This window comes from Rattus rattus, chromosome 3 (genome assembly GCF_011064425.1).
Source record: "Rattus rattus isolate New Zealand chromosome 3, Rrattus_CSIRO_v1, whole genome shotgun sequence".
Classification (NCBI taxonomy): Eukaryota; Metazoa; Chordata; class Mammalia; order Rodentia; family Muridae; genus Rattus; species Rattus rattus.
In genome coordinates, this window is record NC_046156.1 from 15,970,855 (window position 1) to 15,995,203 (window position 24,349).

Genomic DNA, 24,349 nt, shown 5'->3' on the forward strand with positions numbered 1-24,349 from the left:
TGCCTAAATATATAAATAGTACCTACTTGGCCAATTTAGTGTATGTATATAATAATTTCAGGGCTGACCACTGGATAATGGATAAGTGTCTTATCTTTGCTACTTTGTGGGTTTCTCTTTCTTCCACCATCCTCCACCTTTTCAACCCCTTAACATTAGATAGGAAAGTAAAAAAGAATAGAGGGGTGAGGGGGTGTCATTATTGTTAAAATCCTTACTGATGATTCAGGCACCTTCTTTGCACACAACTACGTAACAAACCACCACCGACAGCATCCAACCAATGACCGATAACTCACCAACAGCAACCCCACCTCTCAGGGCGCTAACGTTACCCCTGAAGAGTCCCCAGGATTCCAAACGTCACACATGCACAGAGACATCAGCAGCTGGCAAAATCATGCCCCAGCTACAGCACGAGGCAAATCACAGTCAATCCGAAGCAGCCCCCTGTCTCACACCTGGGATTAAAAAGAAAACACATTCCCATAATGTTTCTGTGCTTTTAAAGGCACAAAAATTCTCACTGCGGATGACCCTAGGAAACTCATGGTTTTTTTTTCTTCTGTTGTTTCTGGCTTTTAAAAAAAAAAAAAACGGAGAGAGCTCTACTCAGCAGTACACTCAGCAGTACAAGGCCCCACACCCTGTTTCACGTGTTAATTACATTTAATCTTCACAACATTCCTTTTAAAAGACCTCTTGGATCTCATTTGGAGTCAGGGAAATTGAGGCTGAGAGAGAAGTTAGGCTCAGAAGTTATCTCCTGCTAACAAGATAAATCTAGTGAGATGTGGTAAGTTGCTGAGAGGAGCCTATGCAATAAGACAGAATACCACAGTGACTCAGGGAAGCTGAAAAGCATTAAGATGCTCCAAGAAAGATAATGTAGGAAGATCTTAGAGGTAAGGTGCATCAAGCCTGGGCTGGCCAAGTGGAATATTGTCAACAGTTGGAGGTAAGACTGCGCCAAGAAGGTGGTTTCCCGCCTAATAGCCGGTTTTTCTGGTATTCTTTGGCAGATTTAGGGACTCTTCATTCCCCACTTAAGCACTGGAAGGATTACAGTTTTGCAAAATAAACTTGAGCAAACACAACTTAATTAGTAAAACGTCCTGACAGCTCCACACTGTCTATTTACTGGCTTAGAAACTACAATAAATGTATTTACCACAATGCCAATATCCATGCCACTTAACCACCAAGGCTTTAGGTGGGAAAAGGAAAGTCCCAAGAGATATCAGCATTTCTATCAAATTATGCAAATTTCTGGACTTGATTCAAATTTCTGAGCATAAATACCCTTCTATGCCACCAGTCTCACCATAGCATGTGCGAGCATGGTGCCAGTTCTGAAGGTCCTTCTGTTCCTCACCCTGCATCTCTTGCAGGACACAAAAAGCTTCAAGGTCCATCTCAACAACAATGGATATGAGGGTGTGGTCATTGCAATTAACCCCAGTGTACCAGAGGATGAAAGACTCATCCCAAGCTTAAAGGTAAGAAGGGTTTTTATTTACCTGCATATTTTCAGGTCAATAATTATGTTGCCTGCGCATCTGAACTTACACACACAGCTACACACTCATACAGTTACACACTCACATATAGTTACACACATGGTTACACACTCACACACAGCTACACACACAGTTGCACATAGTTGCACACTTGCACTCACACAGTTACACACTAACCCACAATTACACACTCACACACAGTTTCACATTCACACACAGTTACACACTCTCACACAGTTACACACTCACAGTTACATACAGTTACAGTCACACACAGTTGCACAGACACAGCTACACATTCACACAGTTACACACTCACACAGTTACACAGTTACATACTCACACACCGTTACACACACGGTTACACACTCACATACAGTTACACACATGGTTACACACTCACACAGTTACACACACACAGTTACACATAGTTGCACACTTGCACACTCAGTTACACACTCACCCACAATTACACACTCACACAGTTACATACTCACACACAGTTGCACATTCACACACAGTTACACAGTCTCACACAGCTACACACTCACAGTTACATACAGTTACAGTCACACACAGTTGCACATTCACACACAGTTACACAGTCTCACACAGCTATACACTCACAGTTATATACAGTTACAGTCACACACAGTTGCACAAACACAGCTACACATCACACAGTTACACACAGTTACACGCACACAGTTACACATTCACACAGTTACACAGTTACATAGTCACACACCATTACACACATGGTTACACACTCACACACAGCTACACATACACAGTTACATAGTCACACATTTGCACACCTAGTTACACACGCACACACAGTTGCACACTCACACACAGTTACACACTCAGATGTAGTTACATACACCACAGTTACACACATACACACACACACACACCGTTACACACTCACATACAGTTTTACACTCCCAAGGGCTCTCTGACATCTCCATTATGTCTTCAGGATTATCTAGGGTCAAGATGAGAACCTGCTTAGCTTTATACTTTATCATACATTAAAATCAGTTAATTTATTAACTAGGTAAAGTGATAGACTTCAGAGCAGTGGGGAAGAGTTCTCATACTTTATCTTAATAGTGGTTCGCACAGTCTGTACAGCAGATGAACGCAGAAGCTCCCGCAGCTTGTCCTGTGCACTCCGCCAGCTGCTCCTACACGCTCAGCTTTGGAAAACCGAAAACCCTTACCTCTCCTACCTTAAAGGAAAACTTACACACACTTAAAGTTTACTTGTCCCTAACTGCATTTGTGTAATAATGACATTTGTGTAATATGTACTTTGTCCTTAGGTCCTTGCAACACCTCCATGTGGTACTACAGAGCAGAAGGCTTGTTTGTTTGTAGGACTGTAGCAACTAGCAAGCCAAGCAAAGCAGTCTTACTTATCCTTCTTCTTAGCACTTGAGCAATGCCAGAATGACTCCGTGGGTTACAGACACAGCTGTGTATACACATATGTACCAATGATAATTAAAGATGAGGTCATCGATTAGCTAGGGAGAGTGAAGGTTATGGGAGGAATGGGGGGAAGGGTGTAGATGCATTCATATATAAAGTTTACAAAAACATGGTTTCTTTTATAATCTGGCCATTTATTTATATGCTTTGTTTGGGCAATAACTCAAAATAAAACAAAAACAATCCTGATTAACATAAAATACAATAGTTACCAGACGTGAAGCTCCTTGTTAGTTTAAACAAGGCAACTGTAAGGAAATTGATTAAATGAACAACACACTTCTGACCTTAATTGCTTTTATACCTCACAGAGACTGCAGCCCCATTTCCAATCTAACAGCCAACTGGAGGGGTGGGCAGGTAGGCAAAGGTCAGGGTTAGCTTTGGGCATATGGAAATGAGTTTATAGATTGAAGAGATTCCGTCAAATGTATCTCATTTCCTTTCAGTTACTCTGTGCAAACGTATTTGAGGAAGAGGAACCCCGGTCTGCTTCTTCTGGTTTGGGTATAGACATTCATGCTCATTTGTTTTGAGATTGCTATCACAAAGCACTTTTCATTTTGTCAGGAAATGGTCACTCAAGCCTCTACTTACCTGTTTGAAGCCAGCCAAGGAAGGTTTTACTTCAGGAACATAAGCATATTAGTCCCGATGACCTGGAAGTCAAAATCTGAGTACTTGATGCCAAAACGAGAATCATATGACAAAGTAGGTTTCATGTCCAGCTCCTAAACGGTTTCTTGCCTTTCCCGAATGAATATTCACAAAGTTTAATAATTATTAATCGTTAAGTTAGTCATAATATAACGTTTTGCTGTTTGTATGGGTGTACATTATGTGGACTGTGTGTATACATCCACGTGTTTATGTATGTGTGTGTATGCACCCATGCTCTCTCCCAGTGTGCATGTGTGTGTATGTGTGTGTGTGTGTGTGTGTGTGTGTATGTGTGTGTGATCATGTAGAGGTCAGAGGTTGATATCGGGTGTTTTCCTCTATTTGCTTTTGACCTTTAACTTTTTAAGATAAGATCGGTTACTGAACCTGAGAGTCATCGATTTGGCTAGACTAGCACACAATCTCCAGGAGTCTGCCTGTCTCTGCCACTTCACCACTGGGGTTACAAACACACATCGCCATACCCAGACTTTGAGTGGGTGTTGGGACTGAAACTCAAGTTCTTATGTATAAACAGAAAGCACTTAACCCACAGAGCCCTCTCCTCAGCCCCAACTTTTATCAGTTAAGTGAGACAGTCCTTGTTTGTAAAATCTCTGGATTCTAAGGCTCCTGGCATCTGACTGGGTTTGTTCTGCATTTTAGGCAGACGTCATAGTTGCCAATCCTCATCTGAAATACGGAGACGATCCCTACACCCTTCAATATGGGCAGTGTGGGGACAGAGGACGGTACATACATTTCACTCCAAACTTTCTGCTCACTGATAACTTGAGTATCTATGGACCCCGAGGTACAAATAGCTACTTTATCCTCCTTATTTCCACTGGGGAAAAGCAAACCACTAACATTAATGTGGATTTCTAAGACTTTAAGAAAATTACGCCTTAACTAACACCTATGTTTGAAATTATGACAGTTATATTCCACCTACTTGTGCATTCAAGTTTATATATAAAGTGGGTCACTTGTAATTAGCATATTCAAATTTTTGAGCTACTAAAAACTATCAATTTCTTAGAGTTTGTAAGAATTTCAACTTGGGAAATAGAGTGTTTGAAAACTAGAAGGAAACTGTCCAAATATTTTAACCAGTTTTGTAGATGACAGTCTTCTCTCTCAGGCAGAGTCTTCGTCCATGAGTGGGCCCATCTCCGGTGGGGAGTGTTTGATGAGTATAATGAGGACCGGCCTTTCTACAGATCTGGAAAGAACACTATCGAAGCGACAAGGTATTCGTGTGAACTATCTGATTCCACAACTTCTTACCTCAGGGTCTTCAGCAGACTGTATCGGGCAGTTCAAGTGACAGGGTGTTTAGACAGTTCACCACACTATTCAAAGTGTACCATTTTGTACTAACGCACATACAATTAATTCTGGTGTCCCTGCCTTGGAATGAAGATATTCAGACACAGGGCCTCAAATCAGTACACACGGAATTTCACAAACATTGGTTCTTGACAGCAGAAAAATGAAATCAGTAAGCCCAAAGACATCAACAAATTCCAACTTGAGCCTACTCACCTTTTCAATATTATTTTACACTTTGATTTCTTCACGTGTACTTTATATTAACTCCTTGTAGAAAAGGACATGACACTTGTCTCTTCTCCCCTCTTTACCTTCTCTCAAGACCCGCCCCTGCCTCTTTTATTCCACTTCTTTCAAAACTTTAAAGGGTACAGCTACTTCATGGAAGCCAATTAAGTTGCTAGGCAGCTTTGTGAGAAGTATATTTTACTTCTAAATTGGTGGAAAATCGTGGGCCTCATGAGGACACGGGAGTACATTGATTTATTTTTAAGAAATAAAATTCTTGGGGAAATCTAATCAAACTCTGTGTGTAAACTGGTGGGTATTTAAGCCTTCAAACTAAAGGTAGCAAGGACTTAGTATATTGAGAAAAGTATTAAGAAAAATAGAAGTTGATATCACAAGGCAGCCAGTCTTTGAAAGAACATCTATCGGATGAAGTAGGGTTCTAGAAAACTCCTGCCCCACCCACCCACACCCACCCACACCCACCCACACCCACACCCACCCCGCCCCTGCACGGTTTGTGGTCTGCTGAGCTGCCTGGACTGGACCAGTGCACTCGGGCTCGGCAGAGAGCAGCGTGCTGACCTCTGATTCCCACTTTCACTCCACAAAACTATCTCTAGATCTTTCTGCTCCTCCCATTTGAGGTCCGATCGATTGGCAATGCTGGGAAAAGCTCCCGGGCAGCAGGTGTGGGCTTCTCTGTCTTCGTCCTTTTTTTTTTTTTTTTTTAATCGCCTGGTATTGATCCTGGCATAAAAGCAAAACTAAACAAAGAATTATCGAACAATAAATGCTTTGTAAACTAAGGAGTTTCCTTAAAACCAATCATTAAAAAGTATATCCCCGAGTTCCTATAGCATGCCAGTAACTAGCAATTCCATGATATGTAAGTTCGGGGCTAGCCCTAAAGCTAAGTCTTGGAAGAGAACTAATATCACAAAGTTTAAAAATGGAAAGAGATTCTCCTAGAAAGGGAAACTCTGCTCCTTTCTCGTGTTCTTCTGCCTCTGCCAAGACCTTGACAACTACCTTTATCAGGCACGAAGTCCAAAGGGTTTGAATTAATTACCTTCACCTCTTCCTTCAGTGTAGGTCAAAAGGTAAAGCGAAGAATACTGTAAAGCCAAAGCCGGGCGAATGCCATCATACGTGGGAATTTAAGAGAATTTAAAGCATACTTTTTTCTCCATCTTTATTAACTTGGGTATTTCTTATTTACATTTCGATTATTATTCCCTTTCCCAGTTTCCGGGCCAACATCCCCCTAACCCCTCCCTCTCCCCTTCTATATGGGTGTTCCCCTCCCCATCCTCCCCCCATTACCACCCTCCCCACAACAATCACATTCACTGGGGGTTCAGTCTTGGCAGGACCAAGGGCTTCCCCTTCCTCTGGTGCCCTTACTAGGCTATTCGTTGTAAAGCATAATTTTGACTCACCACACTCCACCAAAAACAATTCTTGACTTTTAGTCAGGAATTGCTACATAACTCTTAGTTCATTTCATCTTTACAGCATTGTTATAATGCAGTAACTGCTATCTTTAGCTCAAAGCAACGGCGATAAGGAGTATGAACTAAAAACGCTGTTCTCAACTGTTATGTGCAGTTTTAAAAGCACGCTGGTGCCTTGCCAGGAGCTGCCGAGCCCCTTCCCGGCTCCCTTTTGGTTCCACGAGGCTTTGCTCCAGGATCAATCGCAACCAGCCCTAACCCGGCTTGCCTTTGAATCCGAGGATGAAAGACACACACTGTTTCGTTGCCTTAACTTGCCTGCTAAGCACAGATACTGGGTGAAAATACCTCCTGCCTGCAGATGTGTGCCCTTACCACTTTATTATCTCCATCTCTCTTTCTGCCCTAAACTTACTGGCTTGTTCCAAAGAGCCCCTGCCAAACATCTTTGGCAACCCCATAGCGGAGGCCACAGGCCCTAGCTACCCCAGAGGTTTTACGTGGTTGCTGCTTCCTTTTCCTCCAAAGCATGGCTGAAAAGCCTCTTCTCTCCTTCCCTGCCTCTCCCTCCCCTGAGCCACGGAAGTCCCACCTGTATCTTCCAATTGGCTCCTGGCCTTCTTTACTGACAAATCAAGAGCCAATAAGGAAACTAGACCTTATCAGACTCTCTCCTGACACTGGACAAGGAATGTCTCAGTCTATAAAGCGCTTGCCTCACAAGCATGAGAACCTAAGAAAGATGCCCAGAACTCACGCAAAACAGTTGGCACGGTGGTGCATATTTACGACCCCAGCACTGGGGAGAGGGAGGAAGGAAGATTCCGGGGGTGGAGGTAGGAGATGGTCTATCCCAATCGGTGAGTTCCAGGCCAAGGAGAGACCCTGCCTCAAAGGAGGTGACTGGAATGACTTCGGATAATAGCTGAGGTTGCCCTTTGTCCTCGACATGTACACATACATGCACATATACAAGAAGCACATAGACCAGACATACACAGAAACATTAAAAGATAATAATAATAAAGGTTCAAAACCACCGTTCCTATCACAATCCACAGCAAGGATGGCTTCCACCCTGTATCCACTCTCGTCAAAATGGAGGGCTTGGTAGATGATGACCAATCGCAGTTGCCACAGATTTTAGGATGCTGATTTGACTCCTAGTCCTGAAAAACATAGGGATTTATAAAAAAAAAAAAAAAATAGCATGGGACTAAGAAAGCGGTGATATGGCAGAGGGCTTGCCAAGTGTGCACAGCCCCTTAAGTCAATACCTAGCACCACCAAGGTAATCCAATTCTTTTATCATAGGTGTTCTACCGACATCAAGGGCTCTAAGGCGGTCCATGAGCGCCAGAGAGGCAGCGATGTGATAAGGTTATGCCGATGGGATTCGAAGACAAAGCTGTATGAACCCAAATGTAAATTTTTCCCAGACAAAACTCAGACTGCCAGGGCCTCCATAATGTTCATGCAAAATCTCAATTCCGTAAGTACTTCCCGTTTCTTCCTCACTGCCACTAAAAGCACGTAAAATATATGGGGAAGTGTCTACATATAAACAGGATTGTCAGGGGACAAATCCTGTTCATGATGCCCATGACAAATAACTCTGTCTTTGAAAAGAAAAAAAGATGAGCCCTTGTAGACTATGCAATATCATGTTTTAATTGATTTTTTTTCAGGTGGTTGAATTTTGCACAGAAAAAACCCATAATACGGAAGCCCCAAACCTACAAAACAAAATATGCAATGGCAGAAGCACGTGGGACGTAATCAAGGAGTCCGCTGACTTTCAGCATGCCCCTCCCATGAGAGGAACAGAAGCCCCTCCTCCACCCACGTTTTCCTTGCTCAAGTCCAGAAAGCGAGTGATCTGCTTGGTGCTGGATAAATCCGGAAGCATGGACACAGTAAGGCACTATATGCTGAATTTCTTAAATTGAGTATTTAAGCTAAATACAGAATTATAATTTATTCTAAGGTTTAGTTCTAGTAAACATATCATGATCAAATATATTCATGACCAAGAATATCTACCCAACAATTTTATGTAAATAATTACCTAGAATAAGTTTTTAAAAAAACAAGTTATTGAACCTAGCAGTGGTGGTACATGCCTTTAATCCCAGGTCTTGGGAGGTAGAGGCTGGTCAATCCCTAAGTTAGAGGCCAACCTGGTCTACAGAGTGAGTTCCAAGACAGCCAAGGCTACACAGAAAAACCCTGCCTCAAAAAAAATGTTTTTATTGAATTAAAAGTCATTTTTACTCCTTAACTTTCAGTTCTTCCTAGTAAAAATAAAGTACAAAAGAAAAAATGTACAATTTCACCATTCAATATTTCATGTTTTATTTTTTTATTACTGCATATGCTTTTCTTCTTCAAAATTGTTATATTTTAGATGTTTGTAATCCAACTTTTATAGAATATACTATAAACACTCACCAAAAAGAAAAAGAAAAAATATTTCATGAAAAATAACACACACACACACACGTGCGCGCGTGCATGGAAATTGAACCCAGAGCTTTGTAAATACTAGGCATGCATTCTGACACTAACTTTTTGGCTGTTGGTTTTCTGAGACCCAGTTATAATATGGAACCATAAGTGGCCTGGTGTTCGCAATGTCACCCAGACAGGTCTCAGTTTTGTGTCCTTCCATCTGTCTCAGGCCCACAGGTGCTTGGATTGCAGACATGTAGGCCCATTGCCATGACATAAATTGTAAAATACTTGCCACAATTTCATACATGTATGTAGTATATTTTTAACATATAAAACCCCACTGCCCTGTGTCTTACCACCTCTCACTCCAACTCAGCCGTTATACCTACGACTCTGAAGGATATTGTAGTAATGACTTGCTGAATAGAGAAAGCACAGGCAAGATGAATCCCCTTTCCCCGCAGCCATGAACTGCCCAGAGCTCTTCTTGAGCTCTCCCCCATCCACACAGGGATGTTGGTGTGGATGGACTTGATCTTGTGCAGGAAACCAGAGCGGAGTTCGTAGTGCAGTGACCACGTCATGTCCAGAAGAGGGCGCCTCACAGCGCCGCTCAAGGCTCTTTCCACCTCTCTAGAGTGTTTCCTGGACTGGGGAGAAGGCACGATACAGTGTCTCATTTGTTCTCCATACTTTGACCAGTTATGGTTCTCTGAATTAACCACTTCCCACTGCAAAAAGAAGCTTCTGTGAATGCCCCGGAAACTAGGAGCTGGAAGCAGCACTAATCTATGGTATGAACTTAGAAGGCAAAATGTAAGTATTTGAAAACACGGGGAAACCGGTAGTAGGTTCCCCACCACAACTTATGACCACCCCATCCTCGGGCTCAGCCTCTCTCTTGAAGAGAGGGTCTCACCTCCGATCAGAAAGCAGTTGATTACACCCATAGCAATGGTGTGACCATTACACCACCGGACACCTTTTGTTCGGCAGGTGAGCATTGTATTACCCAGGGTCTGCCATTAAATAAGATCATCTCAATGACCTTTTATTTCCAGTGGCCTATATAGCTCCTTCTGGCAGCATGAAAGCTATCCATCAGGGAAGATGATTTTTGCTTATCTCTAGCTTGATTTCTCTGTATCCTCCAGCCTAAGGTGTATTGTCTTACTGTCTAGTTCTGGGGTGGGGAGCAGTCAAAAGTAACGTTAGTGACCTATATTGCTTGGGGACCGTTGGAGCCTCCTTGGTCGGCAGCTTGTAAGGAAGTATCCCACACTTGTCACTGGAGTTATTTTAATAATGTAGGTTTTCTGGAAGCAGCAATAGCCCATCAAGAGCACAGATGCAATTTTGAATGGTTTTATTATATAAACAATGTCCCATAGCCTTCTCAAAAAATTCTTTATTAATGGACATTTTGGAGACACTCACCGTGTTACTTTTTAAAAATATATTCTAATGAGCATCTTTTTTATGAACTTTAAAAATAATTTCCTGGGCTGGAGAGATGGCTCAGAGGTTAAGAGCATTGACTGCTCTTCCAGAGGTGCTGAGTTTAATTCCCAGCAACCACATGGTGGCTCACAACCATCGTAATGGGATCCGATGCCCTGAGGACTGTGCTGGCGTTCTCACATACATAAAAAATAGACAAAAAAATAATAATTCCCTTAGCAGAAACTTCCAAATAGGTAACTATTGGATAATACAGCATAGACTCGGAAGGCTTTCAAACCACGACAACTAATGTTTAAACAATTTAAACTTTTTAATAACATGAAAGAGTTAACTTTTTTCATTTTATCTTCTTTCCTTTTATTGCATTTTTATTTACATTTCAAATGTTATTCCCTTTCCCAGTTTCTGGGACATAAGTCTCCTATCCCATCCCCCTCCCCTTCTTCTATAAGGGTGCTCCCCTCCCCATCCACCCTCCCTTACTGCAACCCCCAACATTACTTTACACTGGGGGTCCAACCTTGGCAGGACCAAGGGCTTCTCCTTCCATTGGTGCCCAACAAGGCCAGCCTCTGCTACATATGCAACTGGAGCCATGGGTCTGTCCATGTGTAGTCTTTGAGTAGTGGTTTATTCCCTGGGAGCTCTGGTTGGTTGGTATTGTTGTTCTTATGGGATTGCAAGTCCCTTCAGCTCCTTCAATCCTTTCTCTAATTCCTCCAATGGGGGTCCTGTTCTTGGTTCAGTGGTTTGCTGCTAGCATTCGCCTCTGTATTTGACATGATCTGGCTGTGTCTCTCAGGAGACATCTATATCCGGTTCCTGTCAGCATGCACTTCTTAACTTCATCAATCTTATCTAGTTCTGGTAGCTGTATATATACGGGCCACCTGTGGGGCAGGCTCTGAATGGCCATTCCTTCACTCTCTGCTCCAAACTTTACCTGTATATCCCCTCCTATGAATATTTTTTCCCTTTTTTTCTTTTCTCTCTCTTTTCTTTTTTTTTTTTTTTTTTGAGCTGAGGACCGAACCCAGGGCCTTGCGCTTGCTAGACAAGCGCTCTACCATCTACCACTGAGCTAAACCCCCAACCCTTGTTCCCTCTTTTAAGAAGGACTGAAGCATCTGCATTTTGGTCATCCTTTTTCTTGAGCTTCCTGTGGTCTGTGGATTGTATCTTGGGTAATTCGAGCTTTTGGGCTAATATCCACTTATAGGTGAGTGCATACCATGTGTGGTTTTCTGTGACTGGGTTACCTCACTCAGGATGATATTTTCCAGTTCCATCCATTTGCCTGTGAATTTCATGAAGTCATTGTTTTTGGTGACTGAATAGTACTCCACTGTGTAGAAGAGTTAACTTTTTGATGTCCATTATTTATCGCCATGTTCTATAGCCCATGGATGACTCCATCGTTCATTAATCTGTCAGGATTCGAAGAGACTCTGCTCTTCTTCATACGTCTTTCTCTTGCAGGAAGACCGCCTTGTTCGAATGAATCAAGCAGCAGAACTGTACTTAACTCAAATTGTTGAAAAGGAATCTATGGTTGGATTAGTCACATTTGACAGCACTGCCCAAATCCAAAATTACCTGATAAAAATAACTAATACCGGTGACTATGAGAAGATCACCAGAAACCTCCCTCAGCAGGCTACTGGGGGGACTTCAATCTGCAGGGGACTGGAAGCAGGATTTCAGGTAATCTTCAATTTCATGTAACTTAACCATTTGCTTACTGCTTCCCATCCTCCCTGTTGACCCTTGAATAGGGCCATGAACTCAGAGTTCTCTCATTTAATAGCATTCTGATCCAAATGACACAGAGCACTTCTGAAAGGAAAGCAAAGGAGCTTCACCAACCGTTATGTATAGCCACACCCTCTCAGTGGGTGATTGCTCCTCTGGTAAAACTGTGAGACGCTGAATGGCCCTGAATGGCACCAGGGAGTGGAGAAGGCGAACTCTCCTTGAGCAAACGATTATCCAAACCTCATTGAGGAGTTACAGTTTCTCTGGGATCTCATCGGTAAATAGAATTTGTACGGATAGAAGATAGTGCCACCGAATGGGTAGAGAGAAGTTTGTAACAACTATGTTACCCATTGTAGCTCACTGACTTTAAACTGGAGGCATTACTGGAAGCAATAATCAACAAAAGCGGGTGGCTATAAAATGAAATCATGGTTGTGGACCTGAAAATGCAGACTTCTTTTCTAGTGCTGAGATCACAGTGTCCGTCTCATCTCTCCCGCCCCAAGTCAGCCTCCATTTCAGTGTATTCATGGTCATGGTCTGAGCCAGTGAAACAGAAGATGATTCCCGTGGCTCATCCCCCTTGTGTGGGAGTCAACACTGCTATCGTACGCAGACCACCGACTCGCACTATCCCTTAGCTTCCTTCATGGCACCCATGTCAGAAACCAGATGGGTTTTAAGAACCCGAGATGCTCACTCTCCTGTGTATTATCTAAAGGATCTCGTGAAAGCGACTCAGAATTGAAAATCTGTTTCCTGGACCCAGGTGACATGGCTGTTAGTAGTGTTTACCGAATTTAATTGTGGCAATTACCTAAGTAACTGTCCACAAAGGTTTGCCATCTTGAAAATAATTATCATATGTCCATTTCAGTTCTAAAATGTGAGTAAAATAACAGATTTTGCTTAATGAAATCGTATCAATGTATTACTTTCACAATCATTAAAAAGTAGCTATATGTTGTATCCTTATACTTTTAGGCATTGTGTAACCTTATTAAAGCCATTCTGCACAAAATGAAGCTGAACTTTAGAATAATGAAATCTATCAATGGTACGACAATTGCCAAATCTAGGATTGAGGACATTTTCTCTACAGTCTATAAACTTGATCATTACACTAACAATCTATAAGGGTGTGTGTGTGTGTGTGTGTGTGTGTGTGTGTGTGTGTGTGTGTGGAAAATCTCAGGAAAGACTAAGCATGAGTTGGAAAACAGAATTTCTTCTCAAGGTACCTACAACCAAGGTACCTAACACCGAGACTAATTAGAAGTTAGAAAACTATGAAAACCGATTATAACTGAAAACGTATCAACTTTGTCCTACATGATAAGCCAAAGTTGTTTTGTTTTGGGGGGAAAATCATAAAATTCCTTTAGTAGCAACTTAATAAAATGCATGAAAAAAGTCACATATCAAATAATTCAGTCTTGCTTTGGTCGTGTCGTGACTTTTCAAATGCTGTTGACTTTGAAGCCAACCTACGTGTCTGGAAGCATCGCGTCTTCGTCAAGTGTTTTGGGGGGAGATAATAACAGCAGCTACTTACATTAATTTTAATTTTTATCTGTTTAGTAGCTGCTCTATGCCAGAAACTCTTCTTGGAGATTTGTCCTTTCTCAATTGAATAGCCAAGTGTGTACGTCTGGAGGATTAAAAGTACTGAGAAGTCTAGTGTTTGCTCATTTCCATAGGATAACTCAGCTAAGAAAGAATATTAAAAATGTGTGTTCCCAAGTTTATTCAGAAGTGACAGCATTTCATTAACATCCTGCTTTTCACAGACAATTACCTCCAGTGACCAGAGTACTTCCGGTTCTGAGATTGTATTGCTAACAGATGGGGAAGATGATCAAATAAGTTCATGCTTTGAGGTGGTCAAACACAGCGGTGCGGTCATTCACACCATCGCCCTGGGGCCTAAAGCTGCCCGAGAACTGGAGACTCTGTCGGACATGACAGGTACAACTTAGGGACTTCCAGAGTTGGGACAGATGTTCGTCAAGTGGGAAGCTTTTCAACACTTCTCTGCCTTAACGTTAATTTTTCTCTCTTCCTTGACCTTCAAGTTCAGTTCTTTCTCCACTTCTTCACGTGACACCGCCTTTAACTACTCAGTGCCTGCCGCTTTCATTAGTCCTTCACCCAGTTTCTATTCCTCTCACTTAACAGAAGCTTCGGTCTCCATGGTTACTCAAATACAAGTCCGAAGTGTCCTCTCAATCCCAAAATGCCATTCTCTCCCGCAGTAAAGAGTCAGACGTCTCATTTTTAGGTGAGGTGGTGGAAACCTGGAGACTACAAATGATTTTCTCAAGACCTCAATTAAAACCCTGGTCACCAGCTCGGACTTCCCATCAGCCCACTCTGCTCCCACCATCTCGCGAGATCTGAGTTTGGAGTATTTCCGTATCTTCTCTTCCTGTCGAGTTTTCCCATCCACGCCCTAACCCAGCCCTCACAGTCCCCTGCCTGGGTTACTGCCAGGATCTTCCGGTCCGCCTTTCTGACATTTGCTAGTTTTGTTAACATGCACCGGTTGGTGCCTTTCTGACAGTCATTTGTCTAATTCCTGTGCTTTGTGATCCAGTCTTTCCTAAGTCTTCCCACCCAAAACTCTTCTTTCATTCCCAGCATTTATTTTTTGCATTTTGTCCATGTCGTATCTGTTGTAGACGGTCATCCTCTAATAGTCTAGGTGTGTTTTGTTCCAACTAAGAAACAGCATCTGGCTCATACATACCGAGCCATCTTAAGGCTCACTTTGATAGAGCCACTGAGTACTTAGGCCAGTTTTACTGCTGTACTTTATTTGCTGACTCGCATAAAATGATCAAACTTGCCTTATTCTTACATTTTCCCGTTTATCTTTAAATCTTATGTATTTTGAATAAGATTTTTGATTAGTATAGGTTTGGGTAAGTTCAGAGATAATCTGAATGTCCATGCCGTTCTTAGAAACTCATCTTTTGTGGAGTTTAAAAGGGAATGTTTACTCTAGGCTGGAAAGACAGCTCAGCGAGTAAAGGTGCTTCCCTTCAAGTTCACAGCCTGAATTCAACTCCTGAACCAACACAGTGGAAGGGGAGAAGCAACTCTGACTTCCCTGCAGGCATGTGTGCACGCATGCACGTATAGCATGCATGCACTTGTGTTCACACACACACGCACACGTGCACACATGCACACACATGCACACACTGCACACATGCACAGGCACGTACATACACATATAATTTTTATTTAATAATAAAAGAAATAGCAAATGGATTTTGAACTGAATCTCTGACGGCATATTTTGTTTTCCCATTGAAAACTCCCCTTTAGGAGGGCTTCGCTTTTATGCCAACAAAGATGTGAACAGCCTGACGGACGCTTTCAGTGGGATTTCCTCTGCAAGTGGCAACCTCTCCCAGCAGGCTCTGCAGGTCAGAGTGTGGAGAGAATACGTTGCAATATTTCTTCACAGTTGCAATGAATGCCGATTACGCTTCTTATTACCTGTTCTTCCTCTAATAAAACATTCTTTTGCCAAAAAAAAATTATGAAAAACACCGTTAGTGAATTTTTTATATGGCATATAAAATGTGGTTACTTTTTCTCTTGCAGTCTTCTACTCTTAGTTTGACATGGTGTGTGTGTGTGTGTGTGTGTGTGTGTGTGTGTGAGAGAGAGAGAGAGAGAGAGAGAGAGAGAGAGAGAGAGAGAAAGGATTTGATGAGTTAGAGAATATTTTAAATCTTCATCATTGGGTTGGGGATTTAGCTCAGCAGTAGAGCGCTTGCCTAGGGTGCGCAAGGCCCTGGGTTCGGTCCCCAGCTCCGAAAAAAAGAAAAAAAAAACTTCATCATTGCAACTTAACCTTAAATATGAGTTTTAGATTACTGTGAACTGCCTAAATTCGAAAATTCCACTACTTAAAATAATAAATGGGTTTTATGTGTTTACTTTTTATTTCTGTTACAGTTGGAGAGCAAAGCCTTCAATATTGGAGGGGGGACATGGATAAATGGTACAGTACCTGTGGACAGTACCATCGGCAACGACACTTTCTTTGTTATTACCTGGACAGTACAAAAGCCAGAAATTATTCTTCGAGATCCAAAAAGAAAAAAATATACAACCTCAGATTTCCAAGACAATAAACTAAACATTCGGTCTGCTCGACTTCAAATACCGGGCACTGCAGAGGTAAGTCTGTTCTTTTTATGATGCTTTATTAATCCATCCTTGTGCTTAAAAAGTAAAGCATGTTACATTACAGTATTAAAGACAATGACAGAATAATTTTCATTAAAAATTAAGTGGAGTATCTAAGCATTCAAATCTATAATATCTATTGTTTTTTAACAATCACCTATTAAAATTATTATTGACGTTAGGAATGTAGGTCTCTACTATTTGTAGGACATTTGCTTACCATGCATGAGGACTGGGTTCCAGTCAGCACCCCGAATTTTTTAACCTTGTTTATTTTTCCAAGCAATTGTACATCCCAAGTAGCAGGAAATCATTAGCGAAGCTCTTACAGAGAAATTTTTTTCAGACAGGAACTTGGACTTACAGCCTCTTCTATAAGGGGGTCAAACCTCAGTTGCTAACTGTGACAGTGACCACTCGAGCCAGAAGTCCCACCACGCAGCCCCTCATGGCCACCACTCACATGAGTCAGAGCGCAGCCCAGTACCCTAGCCCGATGATTGTGTATGCACGAGTCAGCCAAGGGTTTTTGCCTGTTCTGGGAGCCAATGTCACAGCTGTCATAGAATCTAAAAATGGAAGTCGAGTCACCCTGGAGCTCTGGGACAACGGGGCAGGTAATGGAGCCTGTATCCACACCACAGAATTTAAATTCTCCTATAGAATTCTATAACTTTGGTGTCAACATTTTTTTAAATACTTATGAACCTATTTGGGTAACAGTATCTTTAAAACTTTTTACTTGGTTATCTTGACAAAACAAGACATAAGCACATCTCTTTTGGTTAAAGTTTGTTATCAATTTCATGTTTCCTGTGGAACTTGAGAGTACAGTTTTTCCATTTTCACTAGTGTTAGGACTTTGCATTATGCTTTTTGTGTCCAGATATATTTTCTTTGTTCTGGTCAACTTCTTCTTTAGTATTCATTATATATACTCATAGACTTTCCATGTGTGTATGTTACAGATTTAACCACCTTCTCACCTTCCCCCTGTACCACCTCCCTCTCCCCTTCCTCCCTCTCCTTCTTCTCTCTCCCCCTCTCCCCCTCCTTCCTTTCTCTCTCTTCCTCTCCCTCCCTCTCTCTTCCCTCTCCCTCTCTCTCTGTCCATCCCTCTCTCCCCATCCCTTCCTCCCTCCCTCCCTCTCTCTCCCTCCATCTCCTTCTCCCTCCCCCCCACCCCTTCCCACCAATACTCTTTATTATCCTGGTCTCACTTCTACCTTGAGATATAATTTTATTTATCTATATAAATTTCAATAGCTACAAATGAGAGAAAACGTGTGGGTTTAATGCTGGGTCCTATGTTCCATTCCACGGGTGCACATGGTGCTCAGGGATGTCCTTAGGGCAGTGCCATGCTACTTTGTTACTGGGGTTCTATAGTATAACTTACAAACATGGCGATGCCACTAACATTGTTCCCTTTCTGCGGGATTGGTTTGGCTATTCTGGGGTTTTTGTGTTTCTGTGTGGATTGTACATTTATTTTTCCTATTCCTGTGAAGAATGCCATTAAACCTTTCATTGGGATTGAATGAGTCTGCAGATCACTCTGGGTTTAATGCTGGCCATTTTCCCAATTCTAGTCCCGTGCTTGGTGTGTGCACAGAAAGATGTTCTGGGCAGGCCGTTTTTTACTATATTAATCCTGCCAATCCATGAGCATGGAGATCTTTCCATCTTCTGAGGTCTTCTTCAATTTCTTTCTTCAGAGTCTTGAAGTTCTTATTGTACAGATCTTTTTATTGCTTGAAGAATTAAAGTCACACCGAGGACTTTTATATTGTTTGGGTCATTATGAAGGGTGTCGTTTCCCTAATTTCTTTCTCGGCTTGTTTCTCCATTTCTTCAGAGGAAATGCTTCATTGATTTATTTGAGTTAATTTTATACTTCCTGGGTAACTTTTAAGGTGCTATAAATAGCATTGTTTTCCCGATTTCTTTCTCAGCATCTTATTATTGGTGTATAGGAAAGCTACCGACTCTTTAATCAGTAAAAACCTCACATCAGATAAGCTTCATTGGTTACAATACTGTCATCCCACAAAAGCTGGATGCTAATTATTTTTCTTACGTCGGTTTTATATCTTGCTTCTTTGCTAAATGTCTTGGTCTGTTCTGGGAGTTATTTTCAGATAAGTTTCTATTGTAAAATAAAAATAACTGCTAATGTAAATAAAACTGCTACTGCAAATTATATTTTGTAAAACATCAGCATTAGCATGTAGTCAGGCTTTGGATCAAAACAGTATGAACTAGTGTTTAAACTGTGCTATACTCTCTGGGAAACTCTTATCACCAATGCACAAACAATGGCAATTTTTATTTTAACTTATCATGTGACTAATCACTGTGCTTCATTATCAAGGTGCTGACACAGTCAAAAATGATGGCATCTACACGAGATATTTTACAGATTATCATGGAAATGGTAGATACAGCTTAAAAGTGCGTGTCCAGGCGAGAAAGAGCAAAGCCAGACTAAGTTTAAGACAAAAGAACAAGTCTTTATATATACCTGGCTATGTTGAAAATGGTAAGTAGCATTAAAACAGATTAGTAGTTACCTGCAGATAGATAGATAGATAGATAGATAAATAGATAGATAGATAGATAGATAGATAGATAGATAGATAGATGATAGATAGTAGATCTCATACACTGAATAGAACATACATGGAAAAACCAAGTATATATTAATTATGGAGTCATCCTTATGATTTAAAACAATATTCATGTCAGTGGACCCAGCACAAATGACATTTCCACATATTTTGTTAACATCTTCTTCAGTTTGTTTCATTTCCAATGAAAAATACTTTTCCTGACCTCACAGAACAATCCCTGTGGTAAATGCTCAAGCAGAATAAATACAAATATTATTGCCCCAGAACTCACGTGAAGGCGGTGGGTAAAACGGGTTAAAAATTACTTTTAACTTACCACATTTCAAAATGATGACTAAGCAAGCGTTTCTTCCCCTTATTATTTTAACATTTATCTTTATGTGCATTGGTGTTCTGCCTGTATGTATATCTAAAGGTGTCAGATCCCCTAGAAGTGGGGCTAAAGACACTGCCGTTTGGGTGCTGGGTATTGAACCCTCGTCCTTTGGAAGAACAGCCAGTGCTCCTAACCACTGAGCCATCTCTCCAGTCCTTAGTGCTGCTTTTCAGTGTCTGCTGTCAATCTACATGAGCCCTGACCAGATGTAAGGTCAGCATGAGAACTGACAATATCAGAGTGACAAATACCTGGGGGTGTTTTTTATAGGTAAAATTATACTGAATCCACCCAGACCGGAAGTCCCAGAAGAAGCTACAGAAGCTGCAGTGGAAGACTTCAGCAGACTAACCTCTGGAGAATCATTTACTGTGTCCGGAGCGCCCCCTGATGGCGACCACGCTCATGTGTTCCCACCCAGTAAAGTCACAGACCTGGAGGCCGAGTTTAAAGGTGATCATATTCACCTTACGTGGACGGCCCCTGGCAAGGTTCTCGATAAAGGAAGAGGTGAGTTTGATGGTGAATTTAAAGTTTCTAAATGTAATTTCATTGGCTTTTATTCCTAAAGTTTTTCCAGTGTCTCACTCATAAATAATATTTATGGAGTGTCTACTATGGGCCATTAGTCATTTATTTATAAATATAAAAACTGAGCTTCAAGAAAGCTGGAATTGGCCAAAGTTATTCCTGTATTTTTAATTTAAAATTCTAGACCCATCTCTGAGATTAAGTACCTCTCCCCATCCTCTGCTTGCTGTCCGAGTAGCCTTGAAACTACTTTAAAACGAAACCGCTTTCTGCTACAGTGCTTGCTAAGAAGAATTTTCTAAGTATTTCTATACTTAGGAAATTCTGTTCATTGATTGTTGAGTTTTCAGACACAGTCAAGTTTCTAGGGACAATCTCTACTCTCGGTCACCTATTAATCACAAAAGACACACAAGCACCCAGGTCAGTTCAAAGGGTCCACGCCAAAAGAGGACATTAGATGTTTTTCCTCTCATGTTTCAAAACATAAGAAGATATTTTCTATATCAGTATCAATTATCGATATCACTGACTGAGGTGGATTACTAAAGTCAGTATCGGAGTGTCAGTCAACACTCATATAAGCCTTCTCCTTTCCATCCCTGATAAAGCAATAGTTTAAAGGAAAAGCATTTCAGACAGCCATGTTGTGAAGAGACATCATGACCACAGCAACTCTCATAAGGACAACATTTCATTGGGGCTGACTTACAGTTCAGAGGTTCAGTCCATTATCAGCGAGGGAGAAGCATGGCGGTGCATGGGTAGACACAGTGCTGGAGGAGCTGAGAGCTCTAGTCTACGTCTTGATCCAAAGGCAACCATGAGAGGCCCTCTCCCTCACTGGGTAAAACACAGGCATAGGACCTCAAAGCCCACTCCTACAATGACACACTTCCTCCAACAAGGTCACACTTCCTAATAGTGCTATTTCCCATGAGCCAAGCATATACAAGCCACCACATTCCACTCCCTGGCTCCCATAGGCTTGTTCAAACACATGAGTCTATGGGGTCATACCTAGCCATAGAATAATGCAAAATATATTTTGTCCAACTTCAAAAGTCCCCATAGTCTATAGCAGTCTCAACAATGTTAAAAGTCCAAAGTTCAAAGTCTCTTCTGAGAATCTGGAACTCAATTAACTGTGATCTTCTATAAAATCAGAGAGCAAATCACATACTTCCAACATCACAGGAGATATATATATATATATATATATATATATATATATATATATATATATATCCATTCAAAAATGTCAGAGTCAGGAAACACTGAACCAAAGAAAGACCAAAAGCCAGCTGAGCAAATTCCAAGCTCTGTGTCTCCATGTCTGATGTCAAAGCTCTCTTCAAATCTCCAACTCCTTTTATCTTTGTTGACTGCAACACAATTCTTTCTCCTGGGCTGGGTCCACTCCCTGATAGCAGCTTTCCTCAGCAGATATCCCATGGATCCAGCATCTCTACTGTCTTGGAGTATCCAAGGCAACTTCAACCTCACAGCCTCTTGTTCCAATGTCTGGGATCCACACATGATCTTCTGGGATCCCCCAGCTCTGCCCTCTGTAGCACTCTAGGCTCTGGTTGACTCCATTCCACTGCTGCTGCTGTTCTTGATGGTCATCCTATGGTACTGGCATCTCCAAAACACTGGAGTCCTCCTCTGGAACTAGGCCTCACCAATAGCCTCTCTTTATGGTGCCAAGGGGTCCTTTGCATGACCCCTTCAGTCCTGGGCCATCAACTACAACTAAGGCTCCACCTTCACCAATGACCTTTCCTGGCCTCTCACAGTGCCAAGCCTCAGCTGCTCTTCATGACCCCTTCATGCCTTCAAAACCAGTATCATCTGGGTGACTGTCACACATGACCAAGTCCAGCTGCCCATGCGATGTGTATCTCTGGACACAGCTTCTTTGTGCTCTCAGTAAACACATCCCACAGTTTAAATCACCCTCAACACCACTGCCCTCCATGCTTCTACTAGAATGGCTCATTAAGCCCACTTAAAGCAGGCCACTGCTTTCCAAAGTTCCAAAATCCACATTCCTCTAAATGAAAGCATAGTCAGGCCTATCACAGCAATAGCCTAGCTTCCGTCTTAGTTAGGATTTTACCATTGTGAACAGACGCCATGGCCAGGGCAACCCTTCTAAAGGACAACATTTAATTGGGGATGGCTTACAGGTTCCATGATCAAGGCAGGAGCATGGCAGCATCCAGGCAGACATAGCACTGGAGGTCCTGAGAGTTCTATGTCTTGTTTCAAAGGCAAACAAGAGAAGACGGAATAAGGCAGCTAGGAGCAGGGTCTCAAAGCTCACCACCTCCCACATACTTCCTCCAACAAGGCCACACCTACTCCAACAAGGCCGCCCTCTAATAGTGTCAATTTCCCAAGGGTTAAGCCTATTCAAATGACCACACATATGATGCTGAAGTAAGCTTTCCTGTGATACTGAAACTGGACATTTTGCGTTTTAATAATTGTTTGTATACTTGTTTTAAAGTCAGTGAGATGGGATAACCAGACACAAACGGTATCTGGGCTCTCAGTCTAAAGCCCGCATGCGCTGCCCGGAACTCCCACACAGGCGCTGTGCAGAGGCAGACACCCATCCTCACGACTCCAACCAGCGTGGTGTCTCTCTCTTCCAGCGCATAGATACGTCATCAGAATGAGCAGGCATCCTCCTGGTCGCCAAGATTTTAACGACGCTACTTTAGTGAATACTTCCGGCCTGATACCTAAAGAGGCTGGCTCAGAAGAAACGTTTAAATTCAAACCAGCAAGTTTTAAAATAGAAAACGGCACCCAGCTCTACATTGCAATTCAGGCCGAACAATGAAGCCGGTCTCACCTCCGAGGTCTCCAACATCGCACAGGCTGTCAACTTTATTCCTCCAGAACATAGTTTCTCTACACTCAGCCCTGATATTTCTGCAATCTGTCTGACAATTTGGGGGTTAACTGTGATTCTTAACAATATTTTAAACTAGAAAATATACTAACACTAAAGTCCAATCTTGTACATATTTGCTAAGTGTTTCTTTAGAATGAGTTTACTAAACTCAATGTCTGCCTGTCAACAATTGTAATATAGAAGTTCATATTCAAAGTCGGGAATTCCCTGAGTTAAGTAACACCAATTCTTCTGCTGTATGTAAATCAAGATGAACATTTGCTCATTTGGTCTCTTAATTGTCCCATTCACTGTGGAAATAAGACATCTATTCCCTTTTCACAGTGTGAAACAAGTTCACTTTTTTTTATTAACAAAATAAAAACGCATATGTCAGTCGAGAACAATTATGCATATATTACAGCAAATGATTTTATAGTTGAATTATTTGTAAGATAATTAATAAAGAATACTTTCTGTTTATTCAACTGAAATCGAAAGGGACTATGAAAGAAATTTGTAAAGGAAAATGGTCAAAAGTAGCCATGAGTCTTATGTCTTTTGTCATTGACTGAAGGTGTTTTATGAGTACTCCGCACAAAATGATCATTGTAACCCTTGCATCTAGAGCAAAACTTGATATGTAATAGACATTCAATAAATGTTTGTTAAATAATTAATGCTTTTATACTCTCGAAGAAAAAAAAAAACAAATGACCACAACCACATCAACAAAACCCCTACAGTGTCATGGTCATACGAGAACTTAAAGAAATGAAAATGTGTACTTTATAACTAGTCTTAAAACATAAAATTTCAGAAAATTCTTATTTACTTACTTGTCTTTATTACCTCAACAGGATGTATAGGCTAATAGCATGAAAATGAAGCTGGTAGTGCTGCTATGGTATGATCTTCCTGAGAAAGAGAGTTTTATTAGAGGAAAGCCCTTTCTTTGTAGGCAAAATTTCAAGAACTTTTTAAATATCTAAAAGGAAGAAGCACTATGAAATCAAGAAAAATCAAGAAAACAAACTCAAAAGAACATAGGAAAACCAATATTACCAAGTGGACTTTGTACTAGTGAGTTAGTTAGTTAATATAAAAATTAGTTAATATAAAGATAGTTAATATAAAAATAGCATGGCCACATTAATCACTGAAAAAATATGTGTCAAGCTTTTATGAGAAAATAAGGAATAGAAACTTTCTGGTGGAGGGAGAGTTGTATTTGGAAGTACAAAAACATGCATGCTGTTCACAAGGGTGTGTGTGTGTGTGTGTGTGTGCGTGCGTGCGCGCTCGTGCACACGCATGTGCAC

General features: G+C 41.4%; 1 protein-coding gene across 1 annotated transcript; it reads left to right on the forward strand.

Annotated features, from left to right (window-relative positions):
• Positions 1–1,340: 1,340 nt before the first annotated feature.
• LOC116895295 (calcium-activated chloride channel regulator 3A-1-like) lies at positions 1,341–23,327 on the forward strand. Its single transcript, XM_032896607.1, is given in 15 exon segments — positions 1,341–1,499; positions 3,588–3,728; positions 4,344–4,491; positions 4,822–4,930; positions 8,012–8,189; positions 8,386–8,613; positions 12,095–12,319; positions 14,164–14,341; positions 15,707–15,807; positions 16,346–16,570; positions 16,926–17,196; positions 18,954–19,121; positions 19,859–20,098; positions 22,783–22,967; positions 22,969–23,327. Coding segments are annotated over 15 exon segments (2,712 nt in total). The 3' UTR covers positions 23,125–23,327.
• The last annotated feature ends 1,022 nt before the right edge of the window (positions 23,328–24,349 follow it).